Raw genomic sequence first — 20,557 nt, forward strand, 5'->3', positions numbered from 1 at the left:
GTGTAAAAAAAAAGTTGGCGCATGCCGCAGCCACACACATCCCTGACGTCGGTCGGTACCTTGAAGCCGGAAAATCCCCTCCAGCTGCCTGCTGCGTGCCGCAAATATCCTACTCACCCACACACACACCCACTCACGCCTCACTCCACCATTGCCTGTCCTGCCCTGCATCCCCAGCCAGACCTCGCTGCCACCGGCTCCTTCTCCCGCGTCTTCTTTTCCCTCTGCTCTCTCTCCCCCCGCTGCTGCCACGCGCCATCGCCCTGCCCCACCCAGCGCGTCCTATATACGCTCTGGCCTGCCCCTCCCGCACGCCCGAGTCCCCCCGTCCCAGCGTTGGTGTATCGTGTGATCGCATGCCAAATGCACGCGACCGCACCATCACCTGCAAAACTACTGCTCCCCGCGCGGTAACGTCGACGCCTCGCCCTGAGCCCCCGACGAGCACTCGCCCTCGACGACCATGGCCTTCAACTTCAACTGGTCGCCGCTCATCGCCGACACCTCGCGCGCACGCGACATGCTCACCACGGCCCTAAACAAGTCGCCCAAGCCCCCCATCATCGTCGACGACATCATTGTCACCGAGCTGAACCTGGGCTCCACCCCGCCCGAGCTGGAGATACTCGAGATTGGCGACCTGGCCGAGGATCGCTTTAGGGGCATCTTCAAAATGTCGTATGCCGGCGACGCCTTCCTGACCCTCAAGACAAAGGTCCAGGCAAATCCCCTCAAGACATACCTGTCCAACAAGCCGGACTTTGCCTCGCCACAGCCCCTGGCCGCCGCATCGGGCCTGACCATTCCGCTGCAAATCACCCTGTCCAACATCCGCCTGTCCGGCTTCGTCATTCTCGTCTTCTCCAAGCAAAAGGGCCTGACGCTCGTCTTCAGAAACGACCCTCTCGAGTCGCTCAAGGTTTCGTCGACGTTTGATTCCATACCCTTTGTGCGAGACTACTTGCAAAAGGAGATTGAGGGCCAATTGCGCGTTTTGTTCATGGAGGACTTGCCCGCCATCATACACAGGTTATCGCTACGCATGCTCTCGCCAGAGTACCGTGAGATCGAGACAGAAGAGCGCTTGGAAGCTGCCAATGACACCACGGCTGCCATCGACCCTCTGGCGTCACCCCCTCAAGATGCCGTCGACGCTTTTGGCAATCCCCTGGACGAAGCCCAAATCTCGGCCCTGTCCCTCGACTCGGGCGAAATCCACGCGTCCTTCTCGCAGAAGAACATCCTCCGGCTGGCTGCTCTCTCCGAATCCCAACGAACCCTGTCGCTCTTTACGCCCGGCATACGCGATGCCGTTTTCCGAGCATGGGCAGGCCATCCGGACCGGCCCGAATCAGGAGCTGCCACCCCGGCCCTCACGCAGGGTAGTCTGTCCAGGATCCAGTCGACGTTTGGCAGCCTAAAGTCGGGCGCGTCCTCGGTTGCATCTGATAGCACAGGTAATGAGACACTCAGCTCACGGCCGACCATAGCTTCATCCTTTTCGTCGTCCGCCGGACTTAGTCTCGGCTCCACTCGTTCGCGCGCTGGTGGCATGCGGAAACGGAAGAAGCGCGTCGTCGACCTACGGAAAAAGGACACTCCAGACTCTGGTGTATCTACCGGCGAGAATACGCCATTGCAGAGCGCATACACATCCGAGACATCAAGTGTCATACCCGAAGAGAGGGAGGTAGAGGAAGACTTGGTTACTCCGCCAAGGAGCCCTGAACAGCCAAGTAGGCGCTTTGAAAGTAGGCGCGGGAGTCTCGATGTTGGTACGCCTAAACGGATCCCTGAAGAGCCACCCACGTTTGGGCCTCTTGCCCCTGCGCCGGAGCTCTCAGAAGCACCCAAATCCACAAAGTCAAAGCGATCGACAGCGCCACCACCGCCATCATCGCTGCCACTCGGCCACCTCGAAGACCCTTTCATATCCCGATCATCCCGACGCCCGCCAATCTCCCGCCACAAGCTGCGGCAGGCACAACAATCCACCTCTCCACTCCTACGTTCCTTGTCCTTTGACAAGGTCTCATCCCTCTCTGCTCTTTGCTCGCCTCCCCGTACCTCTTCACCACCTAATATCGACGTTGCGTCCACTTCCGGAGGGATCCTCCAGCAAGCCTGGATGCAGAAAATGGCACAGGATATTGCGCGAAAGATGCAAGAAGAAAAGGATCGGTCGTCGCGGCAGCGGCCGTCGAACCATTCCCGCACAAAGACTGCCCCTGTGATGAGGGGAGGCTTTTGGCAGAGCGAAGATGAGATTGAGGCGCCACCAGCTTACGTGGCCTAGGCCACGTCAAAAGGTGTGATGAAGTTATGAGCCATGAATTTGTCATGACGAGCGGTTTTTGTTTTTGTTTTACTCTTTTCGCTTCATGTGCATCCCATTCTTGCTATTGTAATTTGTCCCATCGCCTTTTTTCTTTTCTTCTTTTCTTTCCTCCTCTCCAAGTCGGATTTTTCCTTTTATCATTCTTACCTCGTCCCCCTCCATCTTAGCATAGGCGTTTTTTTTCCTTGTGTTTCCGAGTGTGTGATAAGAACATAAAAGTAGGCGGTGCTGTGGGTTTTTTTCATGGGAAGGGGAGGAGGGGGGAAAACATTTCAGGTTGGCGTGGGCGGAGAAAGTGATATGAAAAAGAAGAAACTCGTTGTTATTCCACCACAACTTGAGTTTTACTTCTTTTTTCTTCTTTTTTCAACTTTTTGTTTTATTTTAATTTCCTTAATCAAAAGATAAAGAGAAAAAAAAAGAAGATACTTGTTAGCATCTTAGATTGGCGAATCTGTTTTTTTTCTTTTCTTCTTCTTTTTTTCTTCTTTCTATCTGCTGTTGTTCGTTGTAGAGGCAAAGACGATATACAACTTAAAAAAGGGTCATAGGCGTGGTTTTTGAACCTGCAATTTTTGTTTTAAACTTCATCGGTCGGAGTAAGCGGAATACAAGGTCAGGATATGTAAAGGGTGTGGGGGGGGGTGGGACCTTGGAACTTGAAACTAACCCCACTTACTCACTCACTTATTCACACATCCAAGACATTAAATTACACTCACACATACGCATAAATACACAACACTACACTACACTACAATAATCTTCCATGCCAGTATACTACATCCAAGCTCTATTTCTCTGCTCTCGATCTATTCTACATCTATTATATATTTCATTCCACCATTTCCCTTGTTTTTTTTGTTTTTCGCGGATCAAAACCTGGGCAAGCGCCAGTTCACTAAATCTAAATACATTCATTTATTCATTCATTCATTCATTGAATGTGGCTAGTAGACTAGGTCTGCGATACATCCGCAGGTTTGAATCGCTATATTTAAAAAAAAAAAAAAAAAAGGGGGATTTGGGGGTTCGGGGGTTGGAATTTTGGGAATGAATGAATTGAATATGCAATGCTTACTGGAAAGTGGAATCAGCAGCGGTTAGGTTGTTGCGGGTTTTGATTGGGGGATTCTGAGTGCGAGCATGTGTGTGTGTGTGTGATGAGGATAGGCTGAGATATGCTGTGCTGTGCTGTACTGTGCTGTGCTGTGCTGAGATAGGGCTGTGGAGAGAAAAAGAAAAGAAAAGGGACATGTTGTTGTTGTGTTAATACTACAAGTCATGTTTATTCATAAGGAAGTAGGTAGGTAGGTAGGTAGGTAGGTAGGTAGGTAGGTAGGTAGGAAAATACCAAAACACCAAATACCAACGCCAAACATGCGATTCCACGCCATGCATCCGGTATTTCCTCCACAAAACCAACACAATCCGTGGCTCGGAATGGAGAAAAAAGTACGACTCTCTCACTCGCAAAAACTCACCCCGCTACATCCCCTACCCGCACCCACCGCTCCTCCAACGCCAATACAACCAACTCCTTCACACTACCCAACGCATTCTCACGGCCCAGCGCAACAGGACACAGGAGCTCTGCAACGCGAGTAAGAACTTTGAACAGTTTGGCTGCTTTGCGGGGGACTTTGTCGGTATCCTGTTGGTCGGCGTCTTCTTTGAAGACGAGGCGCGCGGCGGTGATGCAGTGGTGATGGGGTGGGCGCGAGAGCGACGAGAGGTGTTTGAGGAGTTTATGAAGGAGAAAGTGGAGCCAGATGAGGTTTGATTTGGGGTGGAAGGCGCGCCAGGGGGTGTGAGGGGGTTCTGTTGTTGTTGTCGTTGCGGTGTCGTCGTCTTCGTCGAAACGGATGTGTGTGTTATTTGCATGTGGCATGTGCGTGCTTTGTTGCTGCTGTTCGGGCGCCTGATCGCTGTCGTCGAGTGGATGCTGGAATTGCAGCGGGTTGCCTGAGAGCGCGATGCCGCGCATGTAGCGGTATATATCGTATTGGTACTCTTCGGTTGCGTCGCCCTCGAAGATGGCGGGGTCCTTGTCAAGATCCATGTATGCGACGTCGGCGGCGTCTTGCGCTATGCTGGATGCTGTGGAGCTAGATATGTGTGAGAGACTTGAGAGTCTACGGGATGGCGGCGCAGCGACCATGTCCGCGCGGGAGAGCGTGTAGTCGATGACTGTCGTGTCGAGGCCCGTAAAGCGCAGTTTGCGGCGTAGAGGGTCTTTGATGCAGGGCTCTAGGACGTCAGCGCCTGCTCGTGAGGAGCGCACGCAGATGTTGCCCAGGTGGAGATCGCGGTGCTCAAAGCGACACGCTTCTTCTGCTTTGCCGATGCTGATGGCTACACCCCAGAACACGTCCCAGACTTCCCAGATGGAGGCCAGGCCACCAGACTCCATGAGCTTTTCGCAGTCTGTACCTGCGTCCTGCATCTCGACAACAGCCCAGAGTTGATACTCGTCATAGCTGCTTTTTTTGCTGGGGTCAGGAAACTCGCTCTTTTTGCCGCGTGGGCGCGCTTTGTTCCACTCTTTCCACGCGTCATTAAACGAAGCCGATGGCCGTCCCTGGACAAGAGTAAGGTCACGGAAGACTGTGAAACCAGGAATGTGCGTGAGATTCTGCAAAAGATTGACTTCTGATAAGACATCTTCGACCTGTGATTTCCACTGATCATCTTCCTCTCGTTGTGCCGTTTCCTTTTCAATCTGCCCTTGTAGGTCTCGTACTGCTCGGCCGTGGAGCTGACATGGTAGAGGGACCGTTGGTGGGGTTTTGAGTGCCACTACTTTGAGCACCGACTCCTCCTTGACGCCGTTTGTTGATGATATTGACGATAGGCGGTACACTTCTGAAAAGGAAGCTTCTGCAATCTTGGAAACCTCAAAGTGAGGTTCGAGTTGATCCGCCCAGTCCTGGAACGCAACAATCTTCTTCCTATCACTGAGAGCGAGCAATAGAGAGGCGTAAGTCGAATAGAGATCGTCGGGCTCGGGCGTCGGTTCAGGCGTAGGTAGTTGTTGTCTTCGTTGCGGTGATTTGGATTTTGGGCTGGCTACGCTTGATGGTACGACCCGTTTCTTCTGCTTCTTCTGCTTCGCAACGGTTACCACCGAGCCATCTAGCTGAGTCTCAGCATTGATATTCCGATCGCTGAGCACCTTTCTCGGTCTCTGCGACTTCTGCGACACATCCCGGCCCTCGTCCCCTGCAGCATCAATCGTCAGAGCCTGCATACTCTGCTCCAACCCATCTTCTACTGGTGAAATGTTCTCCTTAATAACATCAACATCTCGGCTCGGCTTGACTTTCTGTGCCTTGATTGTTTTCTTTGCGCTGTCCTTCTCTTTCGCATCCCGTCTCTGCTCTATGTGCAAACCCTCCAACCCTTGCTGAAGCACCGAAACATTGTTTTGTAGTTGCTTCTCGCTTTCCTCTGGCTCTGCTGCTGCTGCTGCTGCTGCTGCCAGGAGCTGTTCCCGCCAATCGCCTTCCGCGCTGCTGGCCGCATTTTGACCTTCTACTCCCTTTTGTGTGGCTTCTCTCTCAGGCGATAAGAATTTCGTAAAGGCCGTGCGCTCGCCGTTCCTCCACTTTCCGTATACAACTTTGGGTGGCATCTTGCGTTGAACGAGTGGTGTCGGGGCTTGTCGATGAGTTGAGGCTCTGGATTGGATGTTCCAGGGTCTGTTTGGGGGATCCCGCACGGAAACTCTAAGCGAGTCGTTGGCGCAGCAACTAGGCGCGCCACAGTTCCCCAAGCCTCACTTTCACATGCGAGTGGCATCCTATCATTGAGCGTTGTACAACCACAACTCACAGACCAGCCATGTACGAGGCTGATACAATGTGTAATTGAAACGGAGGCCATGATCACAATACACACGGTTCAGACTGTGAGACAAATGAACAATTAACATTAAAGCCAATAGGTGCTCTGTAGTGTGGCAGAAACCCCTTAGCATCATTCAACGCTGTAGCAAACAGACGCTCTTCGCAAACTGAGCGTCAAATCGTATACGTATACAACGAGAGTCCAGGCTCTCTTTCTAAAGCGCAGAAACAGATTACATGGGAAACGGCGTGCCGATAAGCTTGCCCAAAAGACCGGCAGACGGGCGAGTGCACGAATAATGAGATTCAAGTGTTGGAGACAAGGAGATGCAACTGCAAGTCCTCGTACAGTGCAAAGAAAAGGGCTCCTGAAAGCAAAGCAGAGGCGCTTGAAACGTGGGGTTAAGACAATTTACAGCCAAGTAAGATTGGTGATTGGTGTGCCAAGTATTCGGTGACTGGAAACAGAGAATGTATATGGCATCGTGGTAGTAGTTGTTGTATTAGAATTTGTCGAGTCGCAGGGCCGTAGGAGTATTAGAACTTGTACGAGTGGCGCTTCATGGTCTCAACCGTCGACTTGAACGGGCTGCGGCTCAGCCTCTTCTTGTAGCACTGGTGGCGGTACAACGCCGAGACTCTTGCGCTTGTTCTTCCTCTCAATCTCAGAGTCTTTCTTGACGCCGTTGGCTTCTGACGATGCCGTTGTCGGGCTGGCACCACTGGCTGCCTTTTTGTTCGGGGCAACACTTGCGAAGCTGCCAGACAGCTTCGAAGTAGTGTCGTTGTTTTCAGACTTGTCGGCAAAGTCTTTCCACTTGCGCCAGCCGTCAAAGTCGATGAGGGCCTGCATGCAGCCCCATTCTTTGACTTTGCGTTCAAGCCAGACAAAGTTTACAGGCTAGATGATGCGTTAGTACAGGCTTTGCACAGAAGAGACACGGGGCAGCTTACCTTTGTCAAAAAGTCGTTGCAACCAGCTGCCAAAGCCTCGTGTCTGTCACTTTGCAGCGAACTGGCCGTAAGCGCGACAATGATGACTGGGCTCTTGAACATGCTCTTGTCACCTAGCTTGTCATCCTCGATCAGCTCGTCTTGGCCTTTGCCATCCTGTCCGAGCCGATTGTTGGGTGCTTCGCTGCTACCGCTGCTAAAGACACCAATACCATTCACACGTTCCAGTCTCCTAATCTCCTTTGTTGCTTCCAGACCGTTCATGACGGGCAGCTGAATGTCCATGAGCACCAGATGGAAACCACCGGCCTTCCATTTGGTAACTGCTTCTTTTCCGTTCATGGCGCGTTGCCAACGAACCTTTAACCGCTGCATAAAAGCGCCCAAGACTCGCAAGTTGATGATGTTGTCTTCGACAATGAGTACATTGATGGGAGGCACTGATCCGTCTAGCAGACCAGCAGGCAGAGTTGGGGCTTCTACCGGGGGCTTTCGCGGCTTCCCACTCTTTTTGCGCGGTTGCGGGGACGAGATGCGTGGCGTCGGTGGGGTCGGGGATTGAAGAGCTGCCGGGTGTGGAGCAACCTCAACAGGGGCTGGAGGCGTGGGTATTGGGTTGTTCGAGGCAGCCGAATTCTTTGCTTCGGATGCTGAAGAGTCGTGCCGTGGGCGGTTTGGAGGACGCGCCGAGGTAGCAGACGAGGGAATGCCGCCGCCCAGGGTAGTAGGAGAAGCCGTGTGTGTTCTCGTGTACTTGGGCCGGTGTGCATGGCCTGCTCCTCGCCTTGTGCCACCGGGAGAAGGCACAGTAGGCAGCTGTCCGGTGGTGAGGACGGACATGGAATGAGGAGGGCGGGGCAGGGGAATGCGGTTGTCTTGCTGCAGCGGCGGCAGCGGGGGCGGCTGGCCAGAGCCCAGAGCGGCCGGCGAGTGAGCCATGGCGGGCATGGGGGGAAAGTACTCAGTCTGCTGGTGGATGCCATCTTCGTGGTGGTAGTAGGTGGGCACGCGCGGCGAGGGTTTGGGAGTGCGTCGTTGGGGCACGTCGATGATGAGGGCCTCGTCGACCGTCTGGCCGCCGGGGAAGTAGGTGTCAATGGTCCTGCACATGTCCTCCTCGGGCCCCAGGATGCGTTCGGCTCCACGCTGGCCATCTCGGGGCACAATATGAAGCGTCACGTCTGGCGAGTCGAAGCTTCTGCCCAGCGAGTTTGCGTACTTTTTGAGAATGACGTCGCGCACGTCGTCGACCAGGTCGTCTTCGCGGATCTGGACGAGCGTGGCCGAGGCATGGGGCCGCTTGACCCAGATCTTGCGGTGCAGCATGTCGGCGTTGAAGTGCGCAGGCGGCGCGCCCAGGGCGTCAGAGACGGTAGGCGGAGCTGTGGCTGGTGCGGCGGGAGCGGCGGGCGGGGGGATGTCGGGGACGAGCAGGCTGCTGATTATGTCTGCATCGGACTTGTGGACGACCGACTGGGGGCGGACGGGCGCGGGCGCGGGCGCGGGCGAGGGCGACGCGGACGGGGCGGTGCTGTCTGCGGGGCGCGGCGGGGGTGTGGTGTGGTGATGGGGGTGATGGTGTTGGCGATGATGCTGGCGATGGTCGGCGTGACTGGGGGCCGTCGACGTCGTCGAGGAAGAAAGCGACGCGGGCAGCGCGCGGCGGTCGAGCTCGGCAGGCGGCACCGCGACGGCGTGGACGGGCGTGGGCGCCTCGAGCGTCACCTGGGGACAGACGACAGGCACGGCGGGCGAGGGCTTGCGGGCGTGGGCGTGGGCGTGGGCGAGGGCTTGGGTGCTCGTCGAGGTGCTCGTCGGCGTGCTTCTGCGTGTGTTCAGGCTGCCTGTGCTTCCTTCTGCCTCGTCGGCGGGACTTTCGGTGGCCTTGCCCAGCACCGCGCACCTCAGCGTGTGCCCGCCCTCGCCCTCGCCTTTGCCCTCGCCCGCTGCCTCCCGGGCGGCCTCAGCATCAGCACCCGCTGCCGCTGCCGCATCCGCCGCCGCCGCCGCCTCAGGCAGCTTCTGCAGCGAGACGCTTTTCCGCAGCGGGCTGCTGAGCGGCGGCGGCGCGTGTCGCTCGCTGCCCGCCGACGAGGCGATGGAGCGTGCGCCCGTCGACGTTGCGCTGTTCCGCCGCAGGAACTTGGAGCGCGCGTTCTGCAGGCGCGTCTTGATGTTGCTCATGCCGGCGACGAGCCGGAGTCGGCCAGCATGTAGTCGGGGAGAGCGCTGTGCGGCCGTGGTGCGTCGCGAGAGTGGGTTATTAGAAGGTTGGCGGCACCGCTGCCGTTGCCGTTGCCGTTGGCGTGGTGCTGTGGTGCAGAAGGGCAGCTGGCTGTAGCTAGCCTGCTGCGTCGCGGCGAGGGGCGAGGGGCGCGCGGCACTGGCCGACGTGGACGAGGACGTGGACGTGGACGTGTGCCAGGTGCAGAATCAAGGGGCGCAGACAAAGGAGAGGGCAAAATGAGCGACGCAAGCAAACCACTTGGGCGAGAGCGAAAAGCGTCGTCCGGTGCTGCTGCCAACGACGAGTACCATGGCCATGTCCAATCTCCAGCAGCGCTTGGGCCTGGCGGAGAGCGGGCGGGCAGCTGGCGGAGGCCTCGACATGGATAGCCGCATCTGCATCTGCACCTCTCCTCTTACGCACCAGGCACATCAGCACCTTATTCCATCCTCGCCCCAGCCGTCACCTGCACCGCATCCACGTCTGCATGTCATCACCACGAATCTGAGCGCTCACCGGTTTCATTCTCCATCTGTGCCACCTGCAAAGTCTCACGAGTGGCGACGACATGAAGCCTGATGCCACCACAATCCCCGGTTGGAGCCCTATCGCCAGCTCATGCTCGGCCACGCCTCAGCATCGCTCTCACTCTCTCCATGCCCATTTGATCCCAACCATCTGCACCCGCGCCCCCGCTGACCGCCATACCCATTGTCCATGGCCGTTTGGGCCTCGAGCCGGCTCACAAAGCCCGACATGTTCATGGTCACGGCCTGCCTGCGCCACTGTGGCTGAAGTCGGTGTGGCGCATGCCGTCTGCACGTGACTGTGTCTGCAGCCAAGTGAATGGCTTGTACTCCAAGTTGCTTGTCACGTCTTGTGTCAACATACACACCCACTCATCCACGTCACCCTTGCGAAGCCTATTTCAACCGCCAAGCTTGTGCATCATTGTCTCCGACCATCCATTCAACTTACCAACATAGCCACGATACAAAAGGCTCTCTTGTCCTTGGCCCGCCATCGACGATCCCACAGGAAAACGTCACGATTGTCTTGTGAGCCGCCCCGGTCCAGCCGCCCACCACCAAACTCTGACCTCGACCACAGAAACATAGTTGCCCCTGAAAATTGCTTTGTGCACGTGTCATCCTTTGGAGGACAGCTCACACACACACATGCGCGTGGAGCACAAGAAGAGCATACGACGCTGGAAGCATACAACGCTGGTAGGCTGTGTAGGGGGTACTGCAGCACACATGGCTGCCAGCTACGTATATACCCCCAAAAAAAGGACATGGCCAAGCCGCGAACATGACACAGGGAGGTGAGGTATCGATGTCCGCTACAGGCTCTGATGCTCCGACAGTCCACTTGAGCTAATGCCAGGAAAAAGCAGGCAGATATAAAGCCACCGTTCGATGCCATCGTCCGACGCCATCGTCCGATGCTCCGTTCCTGACGGAGACGGAGAAGAGGTACGTATGACGGAAGCGGGCCGTGTCTATGCATTTGTCATGACAAGTGCATGCACTCTCATCCTCGTATTTCTTGGCACTGCCCCCCTCGTTCACCTCTTCATGTCTAAAAAAGAAAAGAAAAAAGATACACCATGACTGGTATAGTATCCAAGGTGTTGATATATGCTTATTTCCTTCGTCGTGAGCTTGGTTTTCTTCCCCGCATTTTAACCGGTTACCTAGTAGTAATACATACATATGTATGTAATCCCACGAGGGCTCGGTCCGGAACGCACATACTCGGCCCGGTTCTGCGCCAAATCGGCAGTTGCCATGTTGGAGAGAAAACGAGTAATATGCCCAGTACAGACATGTATACGCAGGACCGAAACAGACTCGGTGGATCTACACACGGAAATTTGATCTGGAGATCTGGTTTCATTCATCTGGTCCAGGACATCTTACTCAGATGGGTTGTATTCTATCCCACAAGCAGCATTTGCACATGTTCTGGCTCCATGTCTCGGATGACACTGTCCGAAAGCTCATGCCAAAAGCTCTAGCAGAGCCGTTTATACCCCTTTCCACCACGTACATATCTCTCCCCATGATGGATTCCTGGCCAAATATTAATTTTCAACCTGTGCTATCCTTGCATGCGCAGCTCGCGCACGTAACGGTAACGCCGCTACTGACCCCGCACCCAGTTGCACGGCACGTATTGCACGTATGTGGCGCGTTATCTAAACTGTCCTTGTCATTAGAGAGGTACATGTACTTCTGTCGCCTCAGAGTGGCCAGACCCCGGGTTAGAAAACAACAGCCCATACACTACTCTGGCCGAATTTGACCCAGCCAGTGTGGCTTGTACTAGGTATGTACGTCTTGTTTCGATATGCCACAGCTTAGGCAAATTTCCCCGTTGTCCACAGCCGTCCCGACATACATGGTACATACGCCTTGTACCATTCCGCGCGTCTATAGTTTGGCCGGACAAGAAGATGAGCAAGCAAGGATGACGATTAACACAAACGACGGGCCCACCATGGTCCAACATGGGGAAGTGCCATCACGCCTACACCTACACCCAGGCAAAAGACAATGTACATGTGTCATGTCAGCCAAGTGGGCGAAGGGATCTTGTGATGTTTGAAGTTGGCGATCCTTGTCCACAGGGTGTGCACATCGATGGCTTGAGATTGGTCATGACGCTGTAAGGTTTTATCGCTGGGCAGTGCCGTGGACGTAGATCGTATGGGAGTCAGACGATGGGCGAACAGGGGAGGGCCGTGGTCCACCTCCCATATCGTGCGTAGCAGTTGATGCGGCTACCTCGTGAATCCATCCGCGTACCCAGACGCAGCACCAGCCCGCCTTGTCCTAGCAAGGCATTCATCCCAACGGCCTGTGTGTCCGACATGCTGGTTGCGGCCAATCGGGGGGTCCCGTTTGTTTACGTACGCAGGGCTGTGGAGTAGCTCTTACCCCATCCGCCCTAGTGCGGGTCTGCCAGGTGAAGGGTCGTTAGTAGCGGCGGCGCTATGCGATGTTCCTCGTTTTGCCCAAGTGGACCTCAGGCAGGACTGCCGCAGCATTGGGGGCTCGTGGGGCCAGTCACTGCACTTCGGCCGAGACTACCTCCCCTACACTCAACCTGCTGGAGGGGCGCTTGATGCGACCATTCGTGCGCGATTTTCACAATGCTCGCTTTCAACAACCAGCATCCCGTCTTGGCACATACGCGTAGAGCGTAGGCATAAGGGGGCTTGCTCGGACGGTCAACATCTGCAAGCAACTGAACGTCCGAGACTGTGGGCGTCACGCCCAACAGGCAGAAGTAACACTGCCACTTGCACAAGGTACAAAAGGCGACGGGCGGGCGCACCATTGACGGGCACAAACCTCTACGGCTTCTCCTGCAAGCAAAGTCTTTTGATTCGTTCTATTCCTCACATCCAGCCAGGCCAACATGGCGGTCCACTTGGCACTGGTGGTGGCGTCTTTGCCCATTACACTGGTAGGCCCTTTCTTCCTGCAGTCTCAGCAACATCGTCTAACCCACCCATCTAGCTTCTCTACACTGTTTGGAAACTATTCTACAACGTCTTCCTGCATCCACTGCGCTCCTTCCCCGGCCCACTGCTCGCCCGTGCCACCCTTCTGGTATACAACAAGCATATTGCAGATGGCGATTCGCATTTTTGGGTCAAGGCACTCCACGACAAGTACGGGCCAGTTGTACGCATTGCACCAGACGAGCTCGTATTCAGCGAGGCTGGCGCATGGAAAGATATCTATGGATTCAAGAAAGGACAGGTCAAGGACCTGAAGTTTTACGGAACAGACACTGTCAGCCCACACGAACCAGGCATCATCAGGTCAAACGACGAGCGCCATGCGAAGCAGCGCAAACTCTTCAGCTATGCATTTAGCGACAAGGCCCTGAGTGAACAGCAAGCGCTGATTCAGACGTATGCCAATTTACTTTGCGAGAAGCTCAGTGCCAAGGCGGCCAAGAACGAGAAGGTCAACTTATGCAGGTGGTTTAATCACACTACCTTCGATGTCATGGCCGACATGACCTTTGGTGAATCCATGGGCTTGCTGGATGGCTCGCCGAATCACGAATGGGTTGACAATCTTTTCGAGTTCCTACAGTATATAGTCTATATGCGTATCGCAAACTATTGGCCAAGCATCACGTTCATCTTCAAAGCTCTGGTAAGATGACATGTTCTCCTTTATCTCTCTCCCTAAGCTGACCATACTTCGTATCTGCTCAACAGATGCCAAAAAATCTAAAACAACGGCTCATCAGTCACCAACAATTCACACTTGAACGCGTCAACAAGCGTCTAGCACGTACGGCGGAAAAGCCCGACATCTGGTCTTTTGTCGACAACAAATTTGGAGACAAGGAGGGTGCTGTTACCCAGAATGAGATTACCGCCACCGGCGCAACCTTCATGACTGCCGGCACAGAAACGACCGCAACCGAACTCTCTGGCTTGTCTTACTTGCTTAGCCAGCACCCGGATAAGAAGCAGCGCCTTATGGATGAGATTCGCACCACCTTTTCATCAACAGAGGAGATGACGTTGACCAAACTGTCACAATTGCCGTATCTCAATGCCTGCATTGAAGAAGGACTGCGATACTACTCGCCGGTCGCAGTCGGGTTCCCCAGGATGGTTTATGGCGACAATTTCCAGGTCTGCGACCGATATGTTCCGAAAAGGGTAAGATGAACCTGAGCAATTCACCCTCTGAATCTTGCTTGTAGACATTCTTTCTAACTGCTGTCGTCTCGATTTTTAGACCACTATATCCATGTTCCAATATGCTGTACACCGATCTCCCCTCTCTTTCCACCGCCCAGACGAGTTTTTGCCTGAACGCTGGTTGCCAGAGGGCCAGGCCGAGTTCGGCAACGACCGGAAAGATGCATTCAACCCATTTTCGTATGGACCACGGAATTGTCTTGGCAAAAAGTATGTCTCTCTCTCTCTCTCTTTCCCGTCGTCCACGCCTTCGCCTCTGTGCAAAACGTAAATCGACAAAGTGCTAATCTTCTTTGCCCCAACAGCATGGCCTACCATGAGATGCGAATCGTGCTTGCCACGTTCATGTTCCACTTTGATCTCGAACTTTGCCCCGAGTCTAAAGATTGGATGAATCAAAAGACGTATCTCGCGTGGTCCAGGCCTCCGCTGATGATGAACCTCAAGGCCCGATGAAAAGCCGCGGGCAGCGAGGAGCATTGCCACTGGTGAAAGGGGCTGTGGAAGATGCACACAAGACACTGCAAATTCCCTATGTATTTTATCAAGTTGTTCAAACGTCCAGACTGGCACAAGTAGGGTGCGAGGTTGGAATCAGTAGGTTGTGGCGTTGTAAAATGTCGTTTTAGGTTAGCGAAAACACACGTTCTTTTGGTTTGTTTTCTACAAACATCTCCGACATCTGCCTGAGTGCCTTGATCGCCACATCTCATTCAAGCCTGCGAGAAGGCCTGTGCTATTATGCCCGAGTTATGTATTTGTTCCAGCCAGTCCTGATCCGGAGGCCTGCTCCCCGCGTTAGGGTGACAAGAGACAGCGTGGCTTATGCGAATAAGCTTTGGGCATCTGACTGTATTCCTAGGCGTCAATGTCTGCTCGACGGATTCATATATATGCCTTCGGTTTACCCCTCACTGATGTCGCTTCTTTGGCTAGCTACTCAAACGACATTCCGTGCGAATCCACCAACTGCAATATAGCACAAAGACCCCTCTCGCAGATACGAACCACGTCACAACAATCAGATATACGGCGTATCCGGCGTCTGCGCACGCGGTCAAGGGAATTACCAAGTCCATGGCCTTGGAACAACAAACTCATGGGTCTTGTGGTGAATGCAGTTAGTCTAGGATTCTCACCGACGCCAATGCTCTAGCCAGCAAAGGAAATAAGAGTATCTAGATCAACTGTGGGGCGATCCGGAAGCGAGATAGAGGCGGATCAGCATGAGCCTCAAAGAGGGAATAGGGCGAAGCTTTGCAGCGTTAAGGGGTGGGTGGGTATGTCACTATCTATGTGACGATCCGGAGATTAGGAGCGCGAAGCTGGCTTATTACCGATGGGACCACCTACCTACCTACCTACTTACTTAGCGAATACGAATGTCGGTTTGATATGATATCAAAGCCGGGGAAACGACATGGAACCAAGGAAACCGCGCAGCAATACTACCGCCCAACCGCTTTGAACTCGATTATTCTCGCAGAAGAGAAAAGATAAAGTAGGAAAGAAAGAAGCGAGAAAAAATATGACGACTGCAACACCAACTGACCAGGCAATACCTTCCCACTACACAGCCTCGCAGACCGCCCTGCTCCTCCTTGATCTCCACACCATGGCCGTCGAGAAGGGACCCAGAGAAAGCGGTCCGCTGGCCCTGGCTGTCGCGGCAGATACTAGGCGCTGGGCCAAAGCCCGAGCCATGCACATTATCCACTGTCTGCTGGACACCTCCTCAGCACCCTTTGCAACCGCCAACGACGCCGCGCACTTACCCCACGCAATATTCATCCTGCAGACACCCGCAGGCGACGAAGCGGCAGTGCTCCGCGAGAATGCCGCAGCCGAACCCACACTCACGCGCCGCGTGAGCTACGTGTCTGCGCTCAAGTCGCCCGGTTTACTAGCGTATCTAAAGGAGCAAGGAATCACGAACTTGGTGCTAGCGGGTCTGAATACCTCGGGCTGTGTGCTGCGTACGGCGTTCGCGGCGTGTGACGCAGAGTTTGTGGTGACTGTGCTGCGGGATGCGTGTGCGGATCCGCAGATGGATGTGCATGAGACGCTCGTGCGTAAGGTGCTGCCGCATCGGGGGTATGTATTTTCGGCGAGCGAGTTCCGTGAGGGGTGGGTGGAGGGTACGCTGGGGAGGTGAGGTGTATGGGTGATGCGGCTACTTATTCAGGATGGTTAACGGCAGATGGGCCAGCTCGCAGCATTGGGTTATGCGGTGAGATGGGGCTCCTAAAGAGAGCTTAGGCGTCTTGTAACGTTTTATTTTGGGCTGCGCTGGGATTCGCCTACTTGGACAGCATTGCGGAATCTGAGGTATCACGGAACAGGAGCAGTCGCTTTTCGACGATGGAAAGCCAAGTCCCGCAAAGATCTGCATAGAGGGAAGAAGCAGCGAAGTGTTTGAGGAAGTGGATGTTCTCGCTGGCAGGCTTGAAGAGATTCAGTTCGGCGTATCTTGTGCTCGTTGGATGAGAACTATTTGCGTCGGATGCGCTGGTTCGAAATGAACGAAGAAGACTTATCGAATCACGCGGGACTTTATGCACGCTTTTTCAAGAGAACTTTGCAGCTAAGCTAATAATATGATCTTGTAGCTCGTTTGTAGCGTCTGGCTACAAGGGCTATTTGTACACAGTGTCCACCTACACTTGACCTCTTTTCAAGGCCGGTAAACACAACATATGAAAGTCTTGCATGGAACAGATTATTTAGATATGGAGGGGGGGGGTTAAAAAAGATCTAACTGCGTTCTTTACAGATGAAAACATCTGCGAAAACGCCAATCAAACAATAACAAACGTAGCAAACTCAAGCCAAATTCGTAAATTTCCCCCAGTCCAATCTGTATAAACACCAGTACGAGGTATTGCATGTAGTTTCGGTATCCTGTTTCCAGGAGCGAGACGTCCAGAGATATGCTTGTGTCATTTCAAAGTCAGATTTGCAAGGTCTAGGAACAAATTGCCGGAACATTAGGTTTTTGATATCGTTCAGTAGACTTATAAGATGGGACGATATGAATTAGACTTGACTAGCTTGCTCACAACAGTCTGTAGCGAATTTTTTTCTTTTGCTGTGCCCTTGATGCTATTAGCCATGTCGTCTTGTCGCAGCAATGGAACGTGAATAGTCGGGTATCAGAACTATAGACCGCATGCCTTACACTGAAAATAGAACAAAAGCAACAGAAATTCGCCCTAGATATCAAAACTATTCGTTCTCAGCATGACGCTTAGCATGTGGACTGCGATACGCGTCACTCGGCATGGTGTGTAGTCGCTTCAGATCACGTGTTCAGCAAGCGCCACAGCCGACCCGCCTCTTGGCAATTCGTTTGTAATTGGTCGTATAATTCCGCGTGTGTACTTGATTGCGATGCTTATTTCAGCCTGCACTACAACTAAGAAAGGGACTGGGAACTAGACACTAACCATGAACAGTATCGAAACCTGGCTGGGGGCTAAAATACAGTAAGGTTAAGTATGCTTTGATTGAAGTTTTTGAAAATTACATTCATACACATGAGTACATGTGTTGCAGCTAGACTGCTACATGGATAATTCAAAGACCAAGGAAGAGGTGATAAGAATGGAAATGGTATAGCATGTCGATGTTTGAGCTCTAGACTATATTACTATTTCGATCCACCTGCAAAGTCGCGGTTGGGGATGCATCTAATAACTACTTGACCCGCTCATTTCTACTAAAATACCATGCCACCTTTAATTTCTCAAGATGAATAGTCTAAGTATGTGATACCTAGGAAGCCTAGAAAATGAGTAGAGAAAAGACTAATTACTATATACTGCTTTTACTACTTTCTACTAATCACGTTATAGCGACTAAAGCTCTAAACAATTAGAATTTACCTATTGTCACTGCTGGTAGTTAGGCTATGGTATGTTCTGCATGGAACAAAGCTCAAAATAGGCAGTTAGAGTCACCACTTACACAAATCCAAAGGTATCAAGTGCACAAATATTGGCTCGGAAGGTAGGTGTATGCTCCTCGTTTAGGTAACTATCAACAGCTACAAATAGAGGTATATCGAAATAATCGAGTAGGAGCCTCTAGAACATTGTTAGCTGTCGATTGTCTTGTGAAGTCGTAAAAAGTCGTATATGTTGATTAGGTCTGACTTGCAACTCTCTACTTACAAAAAACCCAGTGCTTTTTACTAAAGAGTTAGACTAAGAATATGCTGTGCGCTAAATTGTTCTGTCTTTCCCTCTTATAGACTAAACAGTTTTCTAAAGTTCTCCTTACTCTGCTCTAAACTTCTTATCGTATAAATAGGCTCTACTAGACTAGGGGAAATATATAACTGTAACGGCGCAGGTAAGGCAGGTCGGATCTGTTTCAGTCGTAGGATCACTTAGAGGCATATGGGAGTGCGTGGGATCACAAAGAGCCTAGATTCAACAAGCCACCTATAGGCCTTGTACGAAAGGATATCAAAAGTCTACAGAGCTAGCTATAGAAAGTGTCTCAATATATACCTATCCTAGTTGGGTCTAAATTCAGATCCAACCTTGGGCGAATGGCTAATAAAGGGCGGCAGGTACTTCCTCTAATCTGGCTCTGGGATTAGCTTAATACTTAGCGAAGTTATAACATCGTTACACTACCCCCCTCTTAGTAGACAGCTAGTCCTATAGCTATAAGACTCTCTTATGCCTTTTTGTTGCAGTTCCCCTGCGCTATTGCAAGTAAACTATTTTAGGTGTCCTTTAGCTTAGTTACATACCTAAAAAATCTTTTTCTTTTCTTTCCCTACACTTAATTATCTTGTAGTAACGTTATGTTATCTATGCCCTTCTCCTACGCTTAGATCTACTAGCTAAGGGCCTAAAGGGGTCCTAGCTTAGATAGGTTTTGCTTATAGAAGTCTCTAAGCTTATGTAGGGCTCTTATAAAATTTAAAGCAGGGTCCTAAGTAGGATCCAGATTGTGTCTAATCTAGCTTACTTAGTATTTTAGCTTAGAACAATATAACTTACTAGCAAGGATCTAGTCTACTTCCTATTCTTCTACACCTTAGATAGGTACGCTAGGGGGCTTAAGAGCTTCTTGTCCTAGGAGGGGATCTTAAGGGTCCTTACACAACAGGTCTAGAGCAAAAACGTTGTGGATTTAGGATTCTATTAGTAGTTATAGTTAGTAAGAGTAACTAACCTTTTTAAGAACCTTAAAGGGGCCTTCCTATCTTACAGCAAGCTTCTAGCTTAGACAGTTAATTGCTAGGTTCTTAGTATCCAAGAACACTATATCGCTAATGTCCTAATTAATAAGGCGGCGATGGCGATTAACAGCAGATCGCATCTAGTCCTAGGCCTTCTCTATCTACTGCTTAGCGGTGTCCTATGCGGCATATATGCAGGTGGCGAGCGCTAGAGCATCCTTATAGTTAAGTTTATTAGTAGGTGTAAGGATGCTAGTAGAGTGCTTCTAATTCTAGCTCTACCTAGGTTTAGATCTATAAAGGATCTAATACAGGGACATGCTAATAAAAGAGTGTGGTAGGGAAATTTAGGCACGATTGATTAAAGGCAGCAGCCTACTCTAATTGTCCTAATAATAGGACACGAATAGACGTAGTCTCTAATTAATGTATTTGTTCATAATCTCTGTCTAACTATTAGTTTCCTTATAGTAGGCGGTGGATAGCTTAACTTTAACGCCTAGGATTTAACAGAACTTAGACTAGAAACTAGACACAAACTGTGGTCCATAATTAGAGATAATAGTCTCTAGGGTGTGTCTAAATTAATACACCCACTAGACAAAGAGTTTAGCTATACCCCTTACATTAATTGTCTTGTAGCAAGGGATAGAGATAGCCTACTTAGACAACTAGTTATTATTATTATTATTATTATTCTAGTTTAACGTCCTTTTTCAGGCTAAAGGGCTATATAAGACGTATAGGGTTTTTAGGCCTACAAGTATCTAAGTAGGTTGTTTCTAGCTACGATATTTAGGAGGGGTTTTAACTAGATAAAGGTGAGGCTCGTAGCCTATTGGTGGGTAGGTAGGGGGGGGGGAGGATAGGGTGGGGGAGGTGTATGGCTACCTATTACAGGTATTACTCCTCGTTTTCTGTGTTTCCCTTGTACCAGGCTTGTGTTCCAGCCTTTGTTTCTTGAATAAAGGTAAGAGTTGCTTCTATACCCTCTTTTGTTTAAAGGAGGATAGGTAGTGATAGATCGCCTTCGCAGGCTTCTCTTAGTCCTTTACTTTCCTCTCTATATAGATTACATCTAAATAGAATATGAGGTAGGTCTTGTATAGACCTATAGTTGCAGGGGCAACTATTAGAATCCACTTTCCCTCTCTTATATAGGTAGTCCCTTAAGTAACAGTGCCCTAGTTTAAGTTAGTAGAAAGCGCTAGAAATCTCTCTTCTAGTATTGCTAGGAATAGCGATTTGCTTT

At 51.8% G+C, this 20,557-nt stretch overlaps 6 protein-coding genes across 6 annotated transcripts; 3 read left to right on the forward strand and 3 right to left on the reverse strand.

The window, feature by feature from the left end:
• The first annotated feature begins 324 nt into the window (after positions 1-324).
• On the forward strand, positions 325-2,361 carry SETTUDRAFT_164707 (uncharacterized protein). Its single transcript, XM_008030847.1, has one exon. The coding sequence runs from the start codon at positions 464-466 to the stop codon at positions 2,294-2,296; it is 1,833 nt and encodes a 610-aa protein (XP_008029038.1). The 5' UTR covers positions 325-463; the 3' UTR covers positions 2,297-2,361.
• A 1,457-nt stretch (positions 2,362-3,818) lies between these two features.
• Positions 3,819-5,972, reverse strand: SETTUDRAFT_155837 (uncharacterized protein; the record flags this gene model as incomplete). Its single annotated transcript, XM_008030848.1, has 1 exon — positions 3,819-5,972. The coding sequence occupies one exon, from the start codon at positions 5,970-5,972 to the stop codon at positions 3,819-3,821; it is 2,154 nt and encodes a 717-aa protein (XP_008029039.1).
• A 586-nt stretch (positions 5,973-6,558) lies between these two features.
• On the reverse strand, positions 6,559-9,360 carry SETTUDRAFT_119955 (uncharacterized protein). The gene is made up of 4 exons (XM_008030849.1): positions 9,117-9,360; positions 8,754-8,930; positions 7,141-8,588; positions 6,559-7,087 (listed from the first exon to the last, which is right to left on the reverse strand). The coding sequence occupies exons 1-4, from the start codon at positions 9,322-9,324 to the stop codon at positions 6,755-6,757; spliced, it is 2,166 nt and encodes a 721-aa protein (XP_008029040.1). The 5' UTR covers positions 9,325-9,360; the 3' UTR covers positions 6,559-6,754.
• Positions 9,361-10,532: 1,172 nt separating this feature from the next.
• Positions 10,533-11,408, reverse strand: SETTUDRAFT_164708 (uncharacterized protein). Its single transcript, XM_008030850.1, has 3 exons — positions 11,071-11,408; positions 10,767-10,845; positions 10,533-10,694 (listed from the first exon to the last, which is right to left on the reverse strand). Exons 1-3 carry the CDS (start codon positions 11,160-11,162, stop codon positions 10,638-10,640), a joined length of 228 nt encoding a protein of 75 aa, XP_008029041.1. The 5' UTR covers positions 11,163-11,408; the 3' UTR covers positions 10,533-10,637.
• A 1,354-nt stretch (positions 11,409-12,762) lies between these two features.
• SETTUDRAFT_43128 (uncharacterized protein) lies at positions 12,763-14,564 on the forward strand (the record flags this gene model as incomplete). The annotated part of the gene is made up of 5 exons (XM_008030673.1): positions 12,763-12,844; positions 12,898-13,548; positions 13,614-14,066; positions 14,146-14,318; positions 14,414-14,564. The coding sequence occupies exons 1-5, from the start codon at positions 12,797-12,799 to the stop codon at positions 14,562-14,564; spliced, it is 1,476 nt and encodes a 491-aa protein (XP_008028864.1). The 5' UTR covers positions 12,763-12,796.
• Positions 14,565-15,636: 1,072 nt separating this feature from the next.
• On the forward strand, positions 15,637-16,263 carry SETTUDRAFT_33592 (uncharacterized protein; the record flags this gene model as incomplete). Its single annotated transcript, XM_008030618.1, has 1 exon — positions 15,637-16,263. One exon carries the CDS (start codon positions 15,637-15,639, stop codon positions 16,261-16,263), a length of 627 nt encoding a protein of 208 aa, XP_008028809.1.
• Positions 16,264-20,557: the final 4,294 nt, after the last annotated feature.

Source organism: Exserohilum turcica, assembly GCF_000359705.1.
Source record: "Exserohilum turcica Et28A unplaced genomic scaffold SETTUscaffold_5, whole genome shotgun sequence".
NCBI lineage: Eukaryota > Fungi > Ascomycota > Dothideomycetes > Pleosporales > Pleosporaceae > Exserohilum > Exserohilum turcicum.

Excerpts from the sequence above, each read along its gene's own strand:
- SETTUDRAFT_164708 (XM_008030850.1), bottom strand. The coding sequence starts at position 11,162 with ATGGCAACTGCCGATTTGGCGCAGAACCGGGCCGAGTATGTGCGTTCC. Across the intron at positions 10,846-11,070 it reads TACATATGTATGTATTACTA|CTCTTCTCCGTCTCCGTCAG; the intron begins CTAGGTAACCGG and ends CGTCATACGTAC. Across the intron at positions 10,695-10,766 it reads AACGGTGGCTTTATATCTGC|CTCCCTGTGTCATGTTCGCG; the intron begins CTGCTTTTTCCT and ends TCGATACCTCAC.
- SETTUDRAFT_119955 (XM_008030849.1), bottom strand. The coding sequence starts at position 9,324 with ATGAGCAACATCAAGACGCGCCTGCAGAACGCGCGCTCCAAGTTCCTG. Across the intron at positions 8,931-9,116 it reads GGATGCGGCAGCGGCAGCGG|CCCTCGCCCACGCCCACGCC; the intron begins GTGCTGATGCTG and ends CGAGCACCCAAG. Across the intron at positions 8,589-8,753 it reads GACGACGTCGACGGCCCCCA|ACATAATCAGCAGCCTGCTC; the intron begins GTCACGCCGACC and ends AGTCCGATGCAG.
- SETTUDRAFT_164707 (XM_008030847.1), top strand. The coding sequence starts at position 464 with ATGGCCTTCAACTTCAACTGGTCGCCGCTCATCGCCGACACCTCGCGC.